The following is a 16,306-nucleotide window of genomic DNA, read 5'->3' as shown; positions in this document are numbered from 1 at the left end:
TCCCCATCCCATCCCCATCCCCATCCCTATCCCCATCCCTATCCCCATCCCTATCCCCATCCCTATCCCCATCCCATCCCCATCCCTATCCCCATCCCTATCCCCATCCCTATCCCCATCCCTATCCCCACACAGGGATAGGCTCATGCAGCCTTTGGGGGCTTGGGGTGTCCCTTGTCCCCCCAGAGCACTCCATAGGGTTTAATGGGGTTGCAGCACCAGCCCCAGTGCTCCCAGTGGGTTCCATGGGGGGGGGGAACTGGGTTCCAGTCCCCCCCGCCCCCCAGCTCCAGTTTATTCTTTACCTCTATAGGTTTGTACTTAACCCCCACACATACATGTATATATATATCTATATATTTATATCTATATATATAGGCACATGAAGCCTCTGTTGCTGTCAGAGCTGAGCCACTGCTCCTGCTCTGTGGCCCATGGGGCTTCCTGGTGGGAAAACAGGGAAAGGGGATGGGATAAAGGGGAACTGGAGGGGGAAAGGATGCTCCTAAGACCAAGGTGATGGCTGCAACACGAGGACCCCGACAGGCTCTGTCCCATTGGCAGCCATGGGGCCTGACCCCTTCCAATCCAGATCCTGCTCTGCTCTGCACCCCAAAGCCAAACCCTCATCCTGAGGGGCTCCAGTGACCCCAAATGTCCCTATCCTGGGCTGCTCTGGTAACAAAGCAGGGGGAAAGCAGCATAAGAGGCAGTGAGTGGGTCCGTTCCCAAGGCTCCAGCACTGGGGACCCCCAGATCCCGGTGATCCCATTAACACGGGGGGATTGGGGTGGGATTTGTCCCTGATCCCATACAAGCTCCATCCTCATGGGGCAGGCAGGGTCTAATCGAAGCCATGCCAGTCGCTCTGCTCCGAGTCGTACTCCAGCTCTGCACCGATGCAGCGCACCCCATCCAGCAGCATTGGGGTGCCGTGGTGCCGGTCTGTGGGGTGGAGGGGACAGGGATACAGATGGGGGACAGACACAGAACCCCCATGGGGGCCTATGGGGTGTGCTTCACCCTCCTGGGCTGGTTTGAGGACCACACGTGGTTTTGCCCCATCCCACCATCACCACACAAGGGATGCTGGTACCCAGGGGATGATGGTATCCAAGGGGATGCTGGTACCCAAGGGATGCTGGTACGCAAGGGGATATTGGTACCCAAGGGGATGCTGGTATCCAAGGGGATATTGGTACCCAGGGGATGCTGGTACCCAAGGGGATGCTGGTATCCAAGGGGATATTGGTACCCAAGGGATGCTGGTACCCAAGGGGATACTGGTACCCAAGGGGATGCTGGTACCCAAGGGGATGCTGGTATCCAAGGGGATATTGGTACCCAAGGGATGCTGGTGCCCAAGGGGATACTGGTACCCAAGGGATGCTGGTATCCAAGGGGATATTGGTACCCAAGGGGATACTGGTACCCAAGGGGATGGGGATGCAGGGATACTGGTACCCAAGGGGATGGGGATGCAGGGATGCTGCACACTGTGGCTGCAAGGGGATGATGCTCAGCCCCACTGTGACAAGGGGCTGGGGACACAATGAGTGAACTGGGGGACCCCAGTGGGGATGGGCTGAGGATGGGGGGGACAAGGGATGCCCTTAAGCCACCCGCTGCAGCCCTGCTCCATGTGCCCCTTCCCCAGCCCTTGGGATGGGGATTTTGGGGTGAAATCCCCCAGGATGGGGATTTTGGGGTGAAACTATCCAGTTTAGGCAGTTTCTCAGGTGGGAAGTGGCTGTGGGGGCTGAACTGGGGGAACTGGTGGGAACTGGGTTGGGAATGAGGGAGCATGGGGCAGGCTGATGGGATGCAGGGAGCATCCCCAGCCCAGCAGAAGGCAGAGGGTCTCAGGGGCAGCCCATGCTCAATCCCTGTTCCCATCTGCTCCAGGGAGGAATCCCCACCCCATACCCACCCCAGCAGCCCCTTACCCATGACACGGGCTTGGACCACGACCCTGATGGTGGCTCCTTCGCCGGCCTCGCTGGCCAGGACCATCTCCTCCTTCAGCACCCCCTCCTTGTGCGCCGTGTACTCACACTTCACACTGTAACCTGGGTGAAGGCAAGGGGCTCAGAGAGCTGCCGGCACCTGCCCTGCCTGCCCTGTCCTGCCTGCACCTTCCTGCATCCCTATACCTGCCTGCACCTTCCCTGCATCCCTATCCCTGCCTGCACCTTCCCTGCATCCCTTTCCCTGCCTGCACCTTCCCTGCATCCCTTTCCCTGCCTGCACCTTCCCTGCATCCCTATCCTTGCCTGCATCTTCCCTGCATCCCTTTCCCTGCCTGCACCTTCCCTGCATCCCTATCCCTGCCGGGCTCCATCCCCACCCCCGTGCCTCAGTTTCCCCACCCGGAGGCAGGCACAGGGATGCTGCACATGCTGAAGCACCAGAGATGCAGGGGAGGTGTCAGGGATGCTGCCGATCCCAATGCCAGGCTGTGGGTACCACTGAGCATCCCCCAAGGCAATGGGATGTGTCAATGGCAGCTGCGGGCACGGGATCAGCCGAGGGGTTCCCAGAGCGGATCCATGTCCCCAGCTCCATGGGGATCACTGGGAGCATCCCTGCTCCTATGGGAATGCTGGTGATGAAGGGGTCTCAATGAGAGCCAGGCTGGGGCATGAGCCTGGTGCCTCCTGGAGCAAACCCTGTCCCCATCCACATCCACATCCACTGCTCCCATCCCACATCCCAAACGGATCCAAGCCCCCAACCATCCGCAGGTGATTGATGCCTATCTGGGATAATAGAGCTTGCAGCCTCCCAGCTGCAGGTGATGAGTAATGGTGAGACATGGGGCTGCAGGGGATGGAGAACAGCCGCGGGGATGGGATGGGATGGGATGGGATGGGATGGATGGGATGGGATGGGATGGGATGGGATGGGATGGGATGGGATGGGATGGATGGGATGGGGTGGGATGGGATGGGATGGGATTGGGATGGGGATGGGATGGGGATGGGGATGGGATGGGATGGACTGAGGGACCTGGGATGGGAATGAGGAAGGAGGAACAGGTTGGACATGGGGGGCTTGGAGCAAGGGGTCCCTGCCCATGGCAGGGGTTGGAGCTGGATGGGATTTAAGGTCCCTTCATCCCAACCCATTCCATGATTCCGGCTCCCGCAGCAGCCCCTTGGTGCAGGCACATGGGGGAAGGGATGGGATGCTCTTGGGATGAGCAATGGAAACAATGTGGATTCCTTTGGCACAGGGTAAAGCTGCAGGGATGGGCACTGGGAGATGGGGCAGGATGAGGCTGGGATCGGGAAGTGCTTTGGGGGCACCCACCCATGGAGTCAGAGCCATGGAATGGGTTGGGATGAAGGGACCTTAAAGCTCCTCCAGCTCCAATCCCTGTATCCAACCTGCCCTTGAGCCCTGCCGGGGATGGGGCAGCCCCATCTCCTCCATCCAACCCCTTCCCATACCCCCCCCCTTTCCCTGTATCCCATCCATCTCCCTATGGCAGCTCCATGCCTGTCCCTGCATCCCCATCCCAAGCCCCCCTCCAGCCCCCCCATGGGGGTACCTGCGGGCAGGGGGGTGATGGAGGTGAGGCGCAGGTGGAGGCTGGGCAGGGGTATGGGGCAGAGCCCCCTGCCCGCACCCCATGGCAGCAGGAAGGTGATCTCGTACTTGTGCAGGATCTTCAGGAATCCCACCTGGAATGGGGCATGCAATGGGATCAGGACATGGTTTCATATGGGAACAGATCCCACGATGCCATATGGGATATGGGATGTATCCCGTCTGACCCCATTCCCTTCCACATCCCACCCCCCGGACCCATCCTGCTCCCATTGGGGTGAGTGGGATAACACCACATTATCCATGAGCTCAGCCATGCTCCTGCTCAATACCAGGATGATCCCAAGGACACGCCTGGAATGTCATCTCCCCACTGCTGTGATGTAAAGCAGAGCCCTTGAGCTGGGTCCATGTCCATACAAATCCATATTGGGACGCAAGGATCAGGCTCCTGAGGTGCTCCGGATGCAAAGCCGGGATGAGGATGATCCCATCCCGCATCCACAGGGCACCCACTGCACCAAACCCTCTATAGGGAACAGGATGGGGGGAGCATCCCAAACAGATCCATAGGGAATAGCTGCCCCCCCCCCATCATTCCCAGCATGGCACGTGCGGTGCCGGGTGCCGGTGCACGGCACAGGGGAAACAACAACATCCCACCCACAGCCTGGCAATTGCTGAGCAATTCCATGTGGGATCGAGGGATGGATCCCATCACCCACCCCAGAACAGGCACTGACTCAGAGCGGGGGGGGCTCTGGGATGGGATGGAGACAGGGATGGTTTGGGATGAAGGGGGTTAGATCCAGTCCCAATCCCTGCCATGGGCTGGGACAGCTTCGCTGGACCAGGTTGGTCCAGGCCTGGCTTTGGGCACTGCCGGGGATGGATGAAGAGTGGTGCCCATCACAGCCATTGACACCAAAGCCCTGCGGTGCTCCAGACCCATTCCCTTTGGTCCAGCTTGCAGGGTGGGATGAGGGACTGTGGGATGGGGGGCTGTGGGATGCGGGGCTGTGGGATGCGGGGCTGTGGATGCAGGGTTGTGGGATATGGAGCAGTGGGATGCAGGGCTATGGGATGCGGGGCTGTGGGATGTGGGGCTCTGGGATATGGAGCTGTGGATGGAGAGCAGTGGGATGCAGGGATGCGAGGCTGTGGGATGCAGGACTGTGGGATGCAGGGCTGTGGGATGCAGGGCTGCGGATGGAGAGCAGTGGGATGCGGGGCTGTGGATGGAGAGCAGTGGGATGCAGGGATGCGAGGCTGCAGGATACGGAGCTGTGGGATGCAGGGCTGTGGGGCTGCAGATGGAGAGCAGTGGGATGCAGGGCTGTGGGATATGGAGCAGTGGGATGCAGGGCTGTGGATGCAGGGATGTGGGATGCGGGGCTGTGGATGGAGGGCTGTGGATGCAGGGTTGCGGATGGAGAGCAGTGGGATGCAGGAATGCGGGGCTGTGGGATACAGAGCAGTGGGATGCAGGGCTGTGGGATGCAGGGCTGTGGGATGCGGAGCTGTGGGATGTGGGGCTGTGGATGCAGGGGTGTGGATGGAGAGCAGTGGGATGCAGGGATGCAAGGCTGCAGGATATGGAGCTGTGGGATGCGGAGTTGTGGGATGCGGGGCTGTGGGATGCGGGGCTGTGGGATGCAGGGTTGTGGGATGCAGGGTTGTGGGATGCAGGGATGTGGGATGCAGGGATGTGGGATGCAGGGCTGTGGGATGCGGGGCTATGGGATGCGGGGCTGTGAATGGAGAGCAGTGGGATGCAGGGCTGAGGGGCTGCAGGATGGGGCTGGCAGCCGCTGTGTGCATGGCTGTGAACCTGCCCCACACCAGGATGAATCCCTCAGTGTCATTAAGCGATGACTTGGTTGTCCCCATTGCACCACCCGCTCGGGTGCCCACACTCACTGCACGTGGCAATGGGAGCAGTGAGCACCCACGGCTCAGCCCTGGCACCCACAACAGGCACAGGAGCTGCTGCCGCCCCCCCCCCCCCATGGGTGCAGCAGGACCAGTGCCTCCCAGTTCATCCCATTGGGAATGGGGACCTCCAAACCTGCCCCAGTGCTGGGAACGGGGGGAACGGGTGAACCGGAGCACCGGGAGCAGCCACATGCAGCGGTTATAGGGATGCTCCCAGTCCTCCCTTTGTAAACCATGGGGATAACAGCACCGTTCCCATTATCACAATGGGACCAGAACATTCCAAGCTGGAAAACCAATGGAGACGGAGCCATGAGGACCCCCCCCCATCCCCCACCTTCACCAGGAAGCTGCCGTCCCCCTCCTGTGTCACCATCACAGCCGAGTCATGGAGCTGCTCCGGGAAGTGGACGTGGCCATGGGAGCCCTCGGGGGGCTGCACTGGGGCGAAGCGAACAGAGCCCCCCTTGGCCTTGCTGCCTGCATGGGGGAGGATGGGGTCACCCCTGTGGGCAGGGACCCCAGTGTCACCCATAGCAGCACCCACAGCATCACCCACACAGCACCCATAGCAGCACCCACAGCATCACCCACAGCAGCACCCACAGCAGCACCCACAGCATCACCCACAGCAGCACCCACAGCATCACCCACAGCATCACCCACAGCAGCATCAACAGCCCCGGTCCCACAGACACAGCTCTGTTCCAACATCCATCCCCAGCCCCACATCCCCAGCTCCACCTCCAGCCCCACACCTGCCAGCTCCACATCCCCAACCCCAGCTCCACCTCCATCCCCAGCTCCACATCCCCAGCTCCATCCCCACATCTGCATCCCCAGCTCCACCTCCATCCCCAGCCCCATGTCTCCAGTTCCACCTCCATCCCCACATCCCCAGCCCCAAACCCACATCCCCAGCTCCACATCCCCATGTCCCCAGCTCCACATCCCCACATCCCCAGCTCCATTCCCAGCTCCACATCCCCATATCCCCAGCTCCACATCCCCATGTCTCCAGTTCCACCTCCATCCCCACATCCCCAGCTCTATCCACAGCCCCATGTTCCCAGTTCCAGCCCCAGCTCCACATCCCCACATCACCAGCTCCACATCCCTATGTCCCCAGCTCCACATCCCTATGTCCCCAGCTCCACCTCCATCCCCACATCCCCAGCTCCATCCCCACATCCACATCCCCACATCACCAGCTCCACATCCCCATGTCTCCAGTTCCACCTCCATCCCCACATCCCCAGTTCCATCCCCAGCTCCACATCCCCAGCATGGATCAGCCACCAGCACTGCCCCAAGGCTCTGGGGTCCATCCAACCCCTGTGCTCAGCCCCATTTGCTCATTCCCAGCACAGAGCAGTGGGATGAGCGGATACAGAGGCAGGGAACACGGACGGGACAAGGGCAGCATCCCAAGGGAAGGGATCCCACACGTCACAGGGCATCAAATCCCATGGGATACCCCAAATCCAGGCCGGCACCAGGATGGGGACAGTGAGGTCCCCATAGACTCCTCCAATGGCACTTCCCAAGGGAAATCCATGCTCTCCATCCCAAGCCCCCCCCATCCGGCCGCATCCATATGGCAGCAGCCGGGAGCAGATTGTATCCCTAAGGAACAGGCTCTTTGTGCTGGGATTTAATGACCCGGCTCTGTCCATCCCATCCCTGCACACTGGGAATGGGGACACAGAGGGAGCCCCCAGCCGGTGCCATAGGGCAGGGGGAGCCCATGGATCCCATAGAGCTGCAGGGATGGGTGAGCTCCCATCGGGAATCCCAACGGAGCAGCCAAACCCCAATTCCTGCCGGGAAACAGGCATGGAAACCATGGGAGCTGCATCTCGGATGCTCCCACAGCTATGGGGGGCACTGGGACCCGCTGGCTTGGGGGGCTCTGACCCACAGCAGGGGGTGACTGCATCACATGTGCCAATGGGAATCCCAAACCTTGGGGGTGGATTCCAGCAGGGAATGAGGGTCCTCGGGTCCCAGTGTTCCCAAGGAAGAACTGGGAGCAGGGAAGCCCCAATCCCTGTTCCCAATGATGCCACTGGGAGCAAGATTCCCAGACCTTTGCCATTGCCACCAATGGAGCCATCGGGAGCGGGGAATCCTATGGGATGCAGCGGTGGGAAGGAGGTTGGAGCACACAAAGGAGGAGGGATCGGCAGCACAAAGACGCTTTGTCTCGGTGCTGCCACACGGGGCACCCCACATCACAGCGCTTTGGGGTCCCCCCCCCAGCATCCAGAGCCAATGGGGCTGGGATACACCGGGAGCATCCATCGCATCCCACAGCAGCGCTGCTGGTACCCAATGGACCCCCCTATGCAATGAGCGCCTCGGGGGATGCTCCTTATGGCTTGTAATGGGATACGGGTGACAGCATTCCATTGGGATTCAGTAGCCTCCCATATGGATCTGGATCCCAGAGCATCCAACGGGGACCAGGGCAGGGATGGGATACGGAAACAAGGGATAGGGATGCAGGACTCACCCTTGCTGGCCGTGGCCATGAGCCCCCGCAGCACCGTCCCTGCTCCGCACCTCACAGACAGGGGCAGGATGAGGCCATCCTATGGGATCCTATGGGATCCTGTGGGATCTCCGGAGCTGGGGAGGGAAAGGGCAGGGATGGGCAGGAGCAGGCAGAGCCCGTGGTGGGACGGAGCCAGCTCCAGGCTCTTGTGCCATCAGATCCCGGTTTTCCTGCCTGGAAAAGGGGGATTCACCCCCAAAACCACCTCGTGCCTCAGTTTCCCCGTTCCCGTTCCACACGGGGGCCCTGAGCTGAGTGGGAACATTGCAGACCCCAACACGGAACCCCTCATATCCCTTTCCCATGGGAATCGCTGCTATCTCCGGCCTGCCGATGGCTGTGCCCCCCCCACCCCCGTAACGGGGGGTCCCCATCAGCACCCCTCGGATGGGTACACCGGGACCGGGGGAGCAGGAACGGGATGTGGGTTCAGGAACGGGATGGGGAACACCGGGACTCACAGGGAACCCCCGGGATCCACCGGGAACACCCGAACGCATCCAGGATGCGGAGCCCGCAGGTTCCCATTGCCCTTGATGGGGTCAATGCCGCAGCCCCAGGGTACGGGGCCCCCCCCCGGTACCGAACCGGCAGACACCGCCCCCCCTGGTTCCAGTGCTCCCCTCCTGCCCCCCCCCGTTCCGGTGCTCCCCTCCCACCCCCCCCTCGGTTCCGGTGCTCCCCTCCTGCCCCCCCCCCGGTTCCGGTGCTCCCCTCCTGCCCCCCCCGGTTCCGGTTCTCCCCTCCTGTCCCCCCCCGGTTCCGGTGCTCCCCTCCCACCCCCCCCTCGGTTCCGGTGCCCCCCCCGGTTCCGGTGCTCCCATCACGGCCATGGGGCAGTGACCGCACCGGAGGAGCCCCCCCCGGTAGTCTCCGTTCCGGTGTCACCGCCCTGAGGGTCCCGTTCCCGTTCCCATTCCCATTCCCATTCCCATTCCCATTCCCATTCCCATTCCCATCCCCATTCCCATCCCCATCCCCATTCCCATTCCCATTCCCATCCCCATTGGCTCACCCCGTCCGGTGCGTCCCGGTCACCGACGCCGCTGCTGCGCTCCCTGCTCCCCGCTTCCCACTACCGGGACCCGCCCCCTCCCTCCCATTGGCCCCGACACACCCTCCGCGCGTTCCCATTGGTCCATACCTCTGCGGGCACGCCCACTTAGCCACGCCTACCTGGTCGTCACTAAGGGGCGGGGCTGCCTCTAAGGGGCGTGGCTAGGGGCTGGGATAGCCAATGGGAGGCGAGCGGCGGGGGTAAGGGGCAGGTGGGGGTACCCCCTTTATCGAGTGATGCGGTTGCCATGGCAACACGTGATCATTGTTATCGTCCTGGCTCCTATCGCGATATCACGATGACATGTCGCGACAGGCGGAGCCTCCGGAGGTGTGGGCACGGATGGGAACCCCCTGTTTTGGGGTTAATTCGAGTTAAAACAGGCAAAAGGCAGCACCGAGGGCTCGGGGGCCGGTCCATGGGGTGGATGTGGGGCAGGAGCCGTGTCCCTGCTGCCCCTGACACCCCTCGGCTCATCCCGGATCCATGGGGGGGCTGCAGGGTGATGGGAACCGGGATGGGGCCCGGGCAGGGCAGCTGGGCAGGGATGGCTCAGCCCAGCCCATATCCTGTATCACATATCCCATATCCTATATCCCATATCCCATATCCTATATCCCATCCCATATCCTATATCACATATCCCATACCCTATATCCTATCCCATATCCCATATCCCATATCTTATATCCCATATCCCATATCCTATATCCCATATCCCATATCTTATATCCTATATCCCATATCCCATATCCTACATCCCATCCCATATCCTATATCCCATGCCATATCCTATATCCCATATCCCATATCCTATATCCCATATCCCATATCCTACATCCCATCCCATATCCTATATCCCATATCCCATATCCTATATCCCATGCCATATCCTATATCCCATATCCCATATCCTATATCCCATCCCATATCGCATCTCATGTCATCTCATCCCGTCCCATCTCATCCCATCCTATCTCATCACATCCCATCCAGTCTCATCCCACCCCACCTTATCTCATCCTACCCAGTGTCTCCCCCCATCCCATCCTGTTGCATCCCATCTCATTCCTTCCCCATCCCATCTCATCCCATCCCATCCCTTCCCGTATCACATCCTATTCCATTCAATCCCGTCCCACCCCCCCCCCCCATTCAAACCCATCCTATCCTCATCCCAATCCCAATCCCGTCCCACCTCCTGCAGCTCCCATCACGTCTCCCCATGAACCGGAGCATGGGAAAGGGCCGTGTGTCCCGAGGGATAACGGGATCTGGCGGCTGCTGGGGGAATAGGGGATGGGAAAAGCAGCATGTTCCCATTGGGATAACATTCCCTTTGGAAGCGCATGGGAATGGGAGCAGCCGACAGCTGCCAGAGAGCTTAAAGGGGGGGGGACAACATGTGACACATCACATCCTTATGTGGGAATAATGGGAAAACCCAACTGGTTTTCACCCTAAAAGGTGTCCTGGGCACAGGAATGTCATGGGATGTCCCCAGGGATGGGAATGCCACCAGGGAGGAACAGCGACATTCCCATTGCTGGGAATTCCCATCCCAGCCTATCTTGGGCTGCCCGACCCAGACCCTTTCCAAGGCATGGATGTCCTCAAGGATTACAGACCCCACCATTGGGAATGGGATTGAATCCCAACCTCTGGTCCAGTGACATCCAAACACCACAGATCCCATTGGGAAATAACCCCCAGGACCCCTCATCTCCAACCAATAACATGGATATTTCATTCCCAATATCCATGGCTTGGGAATGATGGGATGGGATGGGATGGATCAGAGGCAAGCCCCGAGGTGGGCACTGCATTCCCACTTGTGCATGCGCCACCTGTGGCTCTTGTACTGGTGTCACTGGGATGCACTGGGAAGCACTGGGAAGCACTGGGAAGCACTGGGAAGCACTGGGCTCAGCGCCGCTGGGCCTCCTGCAGCATCCGGCTCAGGTCATCGATCCGCACATCCTTGAGGCGCAGGAGCTCCTCCAACCTCCTCACCTTCAGCTGTAGGATCTGAGCATTCCAACCGGGAATGGGGCTGGAGGCTCCGGGATGGGGAACTGGGAGCTGGGGTCACCCCATGGCCCCATCACCTCTTAAAGGGGGAACCGAGGCGAGGACCTTGTGGGGCCACGTTTGGGGTCCCTATTGCAGCTCCCAGGCTAAAGCACAGCCCGGGATTCCCAACACCTGGAATTCCACACCTTATCCTATGTTTTCCAGTAGGAACCCCTCACTTTTGGGCAAGGCAGAACCACAGCCCTGAAGGACCAGAGCACACAAAGGGTTTGTGCCCATTCAGCATCACCGGGATGAGGATCGGGATCAGTTGGGAATCACGGATTGGTGCATCCCGGATGCTGGATGCATCGGGAATGGTGACATGGGATGGATGGGGAGGGAAAGGGGCACTCACCTGGATGGTTTCCTGTGCCAGGAGCAGCGCCTGCTCCAGCTCTGCCTTCTGCTTCTGAGCCCTGGATTGGGAATGGGAATACCGGGATAACCACTGACCCCCCCTGGAGCATCACTCATGGAGCTGCATGGGACATGGCTGCTCCCGACATCCCACAGAGCCCCATCCCTGCACCAGCACTCCAGTATCCCTATGGAGCATCCCTATAGAGTATCCCTATGGAGCATCCCTATGGAGCATCCCTATGGAGCATCCCTGCCCTTACCCTGCATCCTTGGGAGACTCCTGGGTGCTCCCATCTCCTGCCTTGGAGTTCCCTGGATAACAGAGCAGGATGTGACCCCTTCCATGGGGACAGCCCCTCCAGCAGCCCCCCAGGGTCCCTATTCAGAGGGATCAGGAATGTCGGGATGCAGGGCTGGGATATGGGACCTCTCCATGGATGTACCTGTATCCATGTAACTGAGCTCTCCTGGTGCTGCCGGGACACCCGGATCCTGATGGATAGAGCAGGAAAACGCTCATCAGGCCTGGATACGAGGTGGGGGTCACCCCATAGGGAATGGGGGGCACAATGGGCAGGGAGCAGCAGGGAATGGGGGACACCCCCAAGGCAGGGCTGGGATGGGGCTGCCTCCATCCCTGCCCATTCACTGCTTCCAGGGGGGAATCCTATGGGAGTGATGAGCTCAGAGCAGCTCCAGGGGCTGTGGGAAACCTGGAGAGGAGCTTGGGACAAGGGATGCAGGGATGGGATGAGGAGCTTGGGACAAGGGATGCAGGAATGGGATGAGGAGCTTGGGACAAGGGATGCAGGGATGGGATGAGGAGCTTGGGACAAGGGATGCAGGGATGGGATGAGGAGCTTGGGACAAGGGATGCAGGGATGGGATGAGGAGCTTGGGACAAGGGATGCAGGGATGGGATGAGGAGCTTGGGCTTCCAGCTGGGAGAGGGAAGAGCTGGATGGGATACAAGGAAGTTCTTCCCTATGAGGGTGGTGGGACATGGGAATGGGTTGAAGCTGTGGCTGCCCCATCCCTGCAGTGCTCAAGGCCAGGTTGGACACAGGGGTTGGAGCAGCTGCTCCAGTGGAAGGGGTTGGGAATGGGATGGGATGTAAGGGATGTGATTGGGATTTCCCTCCCTCCATCCCACCCCAATCCCAGTCCCCACCATGTTCTGCCTCAGCCGCTCCTGGATCCGGCTCCGCAGCAGCACCAGGACCCGCTCGGCTGCTCCCGGCTGGCTCTGCACCAGCTGCCGGATCACATCCTGCGGCAGGCACAGGTCCAGCCGGCTCAGCACCGTCCTGGGGGGCAGGGCAATGAGCACCCCCTGCCCCACAGTGCGCTTATGGGGGTCCCATGCAGGGGATATGGGGGTGCTGGGGGGGGGGTCTTCATTGGGGATGCAGGGATGGGACATGGGGGTGATGGGGTCAGAATGGAACAGGGGAGGTTTGGGTCTAAGGAGGAGGTTCTGTACTGGGAGGGTGCTGAGCACTGGGATGGGTGCACAGGGAGGTGGTGGATGCTCCATCCCTGTTCAAGGCCAGGCAGGATGGAGCCTTGGGTGCCATGGTTTAGTGTGAGGTGTCCCTGCCCATGGCAGGGGGTTGGAACTGGATCATCTTAAGGTGCTTTCCAACCCGAACTATGGTTCTATGGGGCAGGGACACTCTGTGGGGCAGTGTGTTGCTATGGGGCAGTGGATTGCTATGGGGCAGGGGTGATGCTATGGGGCAGGGGGGATGCTATGGCGCAGGGGGATGCTGTGAGGCTGGGGCCTGCTGCAGGGAAGGAGCATGGTGAGACAGGGACACTGTGGAGCATAGGAGGTGCTGTGGGGCAGGGACACTGGGATCAGGGGGATGCCGTGGAGCAGGGGAGGTGCTGTGGGGCCGGGGGTGCTGTGGGGCACAGAGGTTGCTGTGGGGCCGGGACATGGGGATCAGGGGATGCTGTGGGGCAGGGGTCCCTGCGTGTCCCTGTGGGTCTCTGTGTGTCCCTGTGTGTCCCTATGGGTCCCTATGGGTCTCTGTGGGTCTCTGTGGGTCGCTGTGTGTCCCTATGGGTCGCTGTGGGTCCGGTACCGGTTGAGGTGCCCCCAGTTGGCGAACTTCTGTGCACTGGAGCAGGCAGGGACGTAACTGTGGAGCTGCACCAGTGAGGGCAGGAAGAACTTGACGAGCTCTGCTGCCAGCACTGCGGGCAGGGGGGGCGCTCACCGCGGGCCGGTACCCCTGCCTGTACCTCTGCCTGTACCCCTGCCCATGCCCCTGCCTGTACCCCTGCCTGTACCTGTACCCCTGCCCGTACCCCTGTCTGTACCCCTGCCCATACCCCTGCCCGTACCCCTGCCTGTACCCCTGCCTCTGCCCGTGCCCGGGCTCCTGCCCGTGCCCCCGATACCTGCCCATACCCCTGCCCGTACCCCCGGTACCTGCCTCCGTACCTCCCCCCGTGCCCCGGCACCTCCCTGTACCCCTGCCCGTGCCCCTGCCCCCGTGCGCACGGTACCTGCCCGTACCCCTGCCCCTGCCCGTGCCCGGGCTCCTGCCCGTACCCCCGGTACCTGCCCTCGTACCCCCCCCCTGCCCCCGGCTCCTGCCTGTACCCCCTGCCTGTACCTGTACCCCTGCCTGTACCCATGCCCCCTGCCCGTGCTCCCGGCACCTGCCCATATCCCGGCCCGTATCCTCCCCGCCCCCTGCCCCTCCCGGTGCCCGTACCCCCTGCCCCCCCCTCCGCCGGTACCCGTACCCCATGCCCCTGCCCCCCCCTGCCCCCCCCCCCCCCCACCTCCATCACTGAAGTCTCTCGCCAGGTTCCTGCGGGGCCTGGACAGAGGCACCGAATCCAACCACGCGTACAGAGCTGCGGGGCCGCCGCCATCACCGCGTCCCGCTGCCATGGCAACCGCCGCGCGGGGCATCACGGGAGCAACGGCGGCGGGGGGGGGGCGGAGGGATGGGGGGGTCCTGAGCAATGGGGGATGCTGAGCAATGGGATGGATTGAGCAATGGGGGGGTCCTGAGCAATGGGGGATGATGAGCAATGGGGGTCTGTGGGGGTTAGAGCAACGGACGGGTCTCAGCAATGGGGGATGCTGAGCAATGGGGGGTATTGAGCAATGGGGGGGTCCTGGGGGTCCTGAGCAATGGGGGGGATACTGAGCAATGAGGGATGCTGAGCGATGGGGGGTGCTGAGCAATGGGGTGGATTGAGCAATGAGGAGGGTCTTGGGAGTCCTGAGCAATGGGGGATGCTGAGCAATGGGGGTCTGTGGGGGTTACAGCAATGGAGGGGATACTGAGCAATGGGGGGTGCTAAGCAATGTGGGGGTCCTGGGGGTCCTGAGCAATGGGGGTCTGTGGGGCTTAGAGCAATGGAGGGGTCTCAGCAATGAGGGATGCTGAGCAATGGGGGGGATTGAGCTATGGGGGGTCCTGGGAGTCCTGAGCCATGGGGCACTGTAGGGCTCGGAGCAGTGTGGGGGGTCCTGGGCAATGTAGGGGTCAATGCAAGGGGGTTCATCCTGCGGGTCCTGAGCGGTGGGGAGCTGAGGTCTCGGAGTGATGGGAGGGTTGGAACCAGGGCTGCCTGAGTAAGGGAAGGGCTCTGGGTCCTGTGAGCCCCTTGTCCGGTTGAGGGGACAGGGAAGGGGCTGTCCCAGCCCTGGGGTCCATCCAATCCATGGTGTCCATCCTGGGCAGGAGCAGGCAGCAGCAGGCAGGAGCAGGCAGGAGCAGGCAGGAGCAGGCAGGAGCAGGGCAGCAGCAGGCAGGGGCAGGCAGCAGCAGGCAGGAGCAGGCAGGAGCAGGGCAGCAGCAGGCAGCAGCAGGCAGCAGCAGGCAGGAACAGGCAGCAGCAGGCAGGAGCAAGCAGCAGCAGGCAGGAACAGGCAGCAGCAGGCAGGAGCAGGCAGCAGCAGGCAGCAGCAGGCAGGAGCAGGCAGCAGCAGGCAGCAGCAGGCAGGGGCAGGCAGCAGCAGGCAGCAGCAGGCAGGAGCAGGGCAGGAGCAGGCAGCAGCAGGCAGGAGCAGGCAGCAGCAGGCAGGGGCAGGCAGCAGCAGGCAGCAGCAGGCAGGAGCAGGGCAGGAGCAGGCAGCAGCAGGCAGGAGCAGGGCAGCAGCAGGCAGGAGCAGGCAGGGGCAGGCAGGAGCAGGGCAGGAGCAGGCAGGAGCAGGGCAGGAGCAGACAGGAGCAGGCAGGAACAGGAGCAGGCAGGAGCAGGCAGGAACAGGGGCAGGAGCAGGCAGCAGCAGGCAGCAGCAGGCAGCAGCAGGCAGCAGCAGGCAGGAGCAGGCAGCAGCAGGCAGCAGCAGGCAGGAGCAGGCAGCAGCAGGCAGCAGCAGGCAGCAGCAGGCAGCAGCAGGCAGCAGCAGGCAGGGGCAGGCAGCAGCAGGCAGCAGCAGGCAGGAGCGGAACCGAGAGCAGCAGCACAGGAAGGGGTGCCCGGAGCCGCCCTGGGCCACTTCCTCCCGCAGCCACAGCATCATCATCATCATCATCATCTTCCTCCCCTGCTCCCCCATTCACCCCCTCTGGAGCACCCAAAACTGGTTCAGATCCCTCAGTTTTGGTGCCAAGGCTCCCAAAGCTCCACGTGCCCCATGGTTTGGGGGGGGTGACCCCCAGAGCTGGTGGTTGGGCACTGCTGGCACTGCCATCGGCCACCCCATTGAGTGCTGACCATACAGGACCATGGGGATGCTGGGACACCAGGATGCTCCATCCCCAGCCCATAGGATGGATCCAGGATCTCCATCA

The 16,306-nt window shown here is 61.7% G+C and overlaps 2 protein-coding genes across 2 annotated transcripts; both read right to left on the bottom strand.

The window, feature by feature from the left end:
- Positions 1–339: 339 nt before the first annotated feature.
- On the bottom strand, positions 340–9,119 carry ADISSP (adipose secreted signaling protein). The gene is made up of 6 exons (XM_034064865.1): positions 9,060–9,119; positions 8,003–8,118; positions 5,825–5,967; positions 3,554–3,686; positions 1,947–2,069; positions 340–945 (listed from the first exon to the last, which is right to left on the bottom strand). Exons 2-6 carry the CDS (start codon positions 8,019–8,021, stop codon positions 845–847), a joined length of 519 nt encoding a protein of 172 aa, XP_033920756.1. The 5' UTR covers positions 8,022–8,118; positions 9,060–9,119; the 3' UTR covers positions 340–844.
- Positions 9,120–10,987: 1,868 nt separating this feature from the next.
- SPEF1 (sperm flagellar 1) lies at positions 10,988–14,469 on the bottom strand. The gene is made up of 7 exons (XM_034064773.1): positions 14,337–14,469; positions 13,628–13,739; positions 12,709–12,844; positions 11,981–12,029; positions 11,798–11,849; positions 11,533–11,593; positions 10,988–11,129 (listed from the first exon to the last, which is right to left on the bottom strand). Exons 1-7 carry the CDS (start codon positions 14,467–14,469, stop codon positions 11,028–11,030), a joined length of 645 nt encoding a protein of 214 aa, XP_033920664.1. The 3' UTR covers positions 10,988–11,027.
- Between the last annotated feature and the right edge of the window lie 1,837 nt (positions 14,470–16,306).

This window comes from Melopsittacus undulatus, chromosome 7, assembly GCF_012275295.1.
Source record: "Melopsittacus undulatus isolate bMelUnd1 chromosome 7, bMelUnd1.mat.Z, whole genome shotgun sequence".
In the NCBI taxonomy this organism is placed as follows: Eukaryota; Metazoa; Chordata; class Aves; order Psittaciformes; family Psittaculidae; genus Melopsittacus; species Melopsittacus undulatus.
This window is presented reverse-complemented; position numbering and strand designations above follow the sequence as displayed.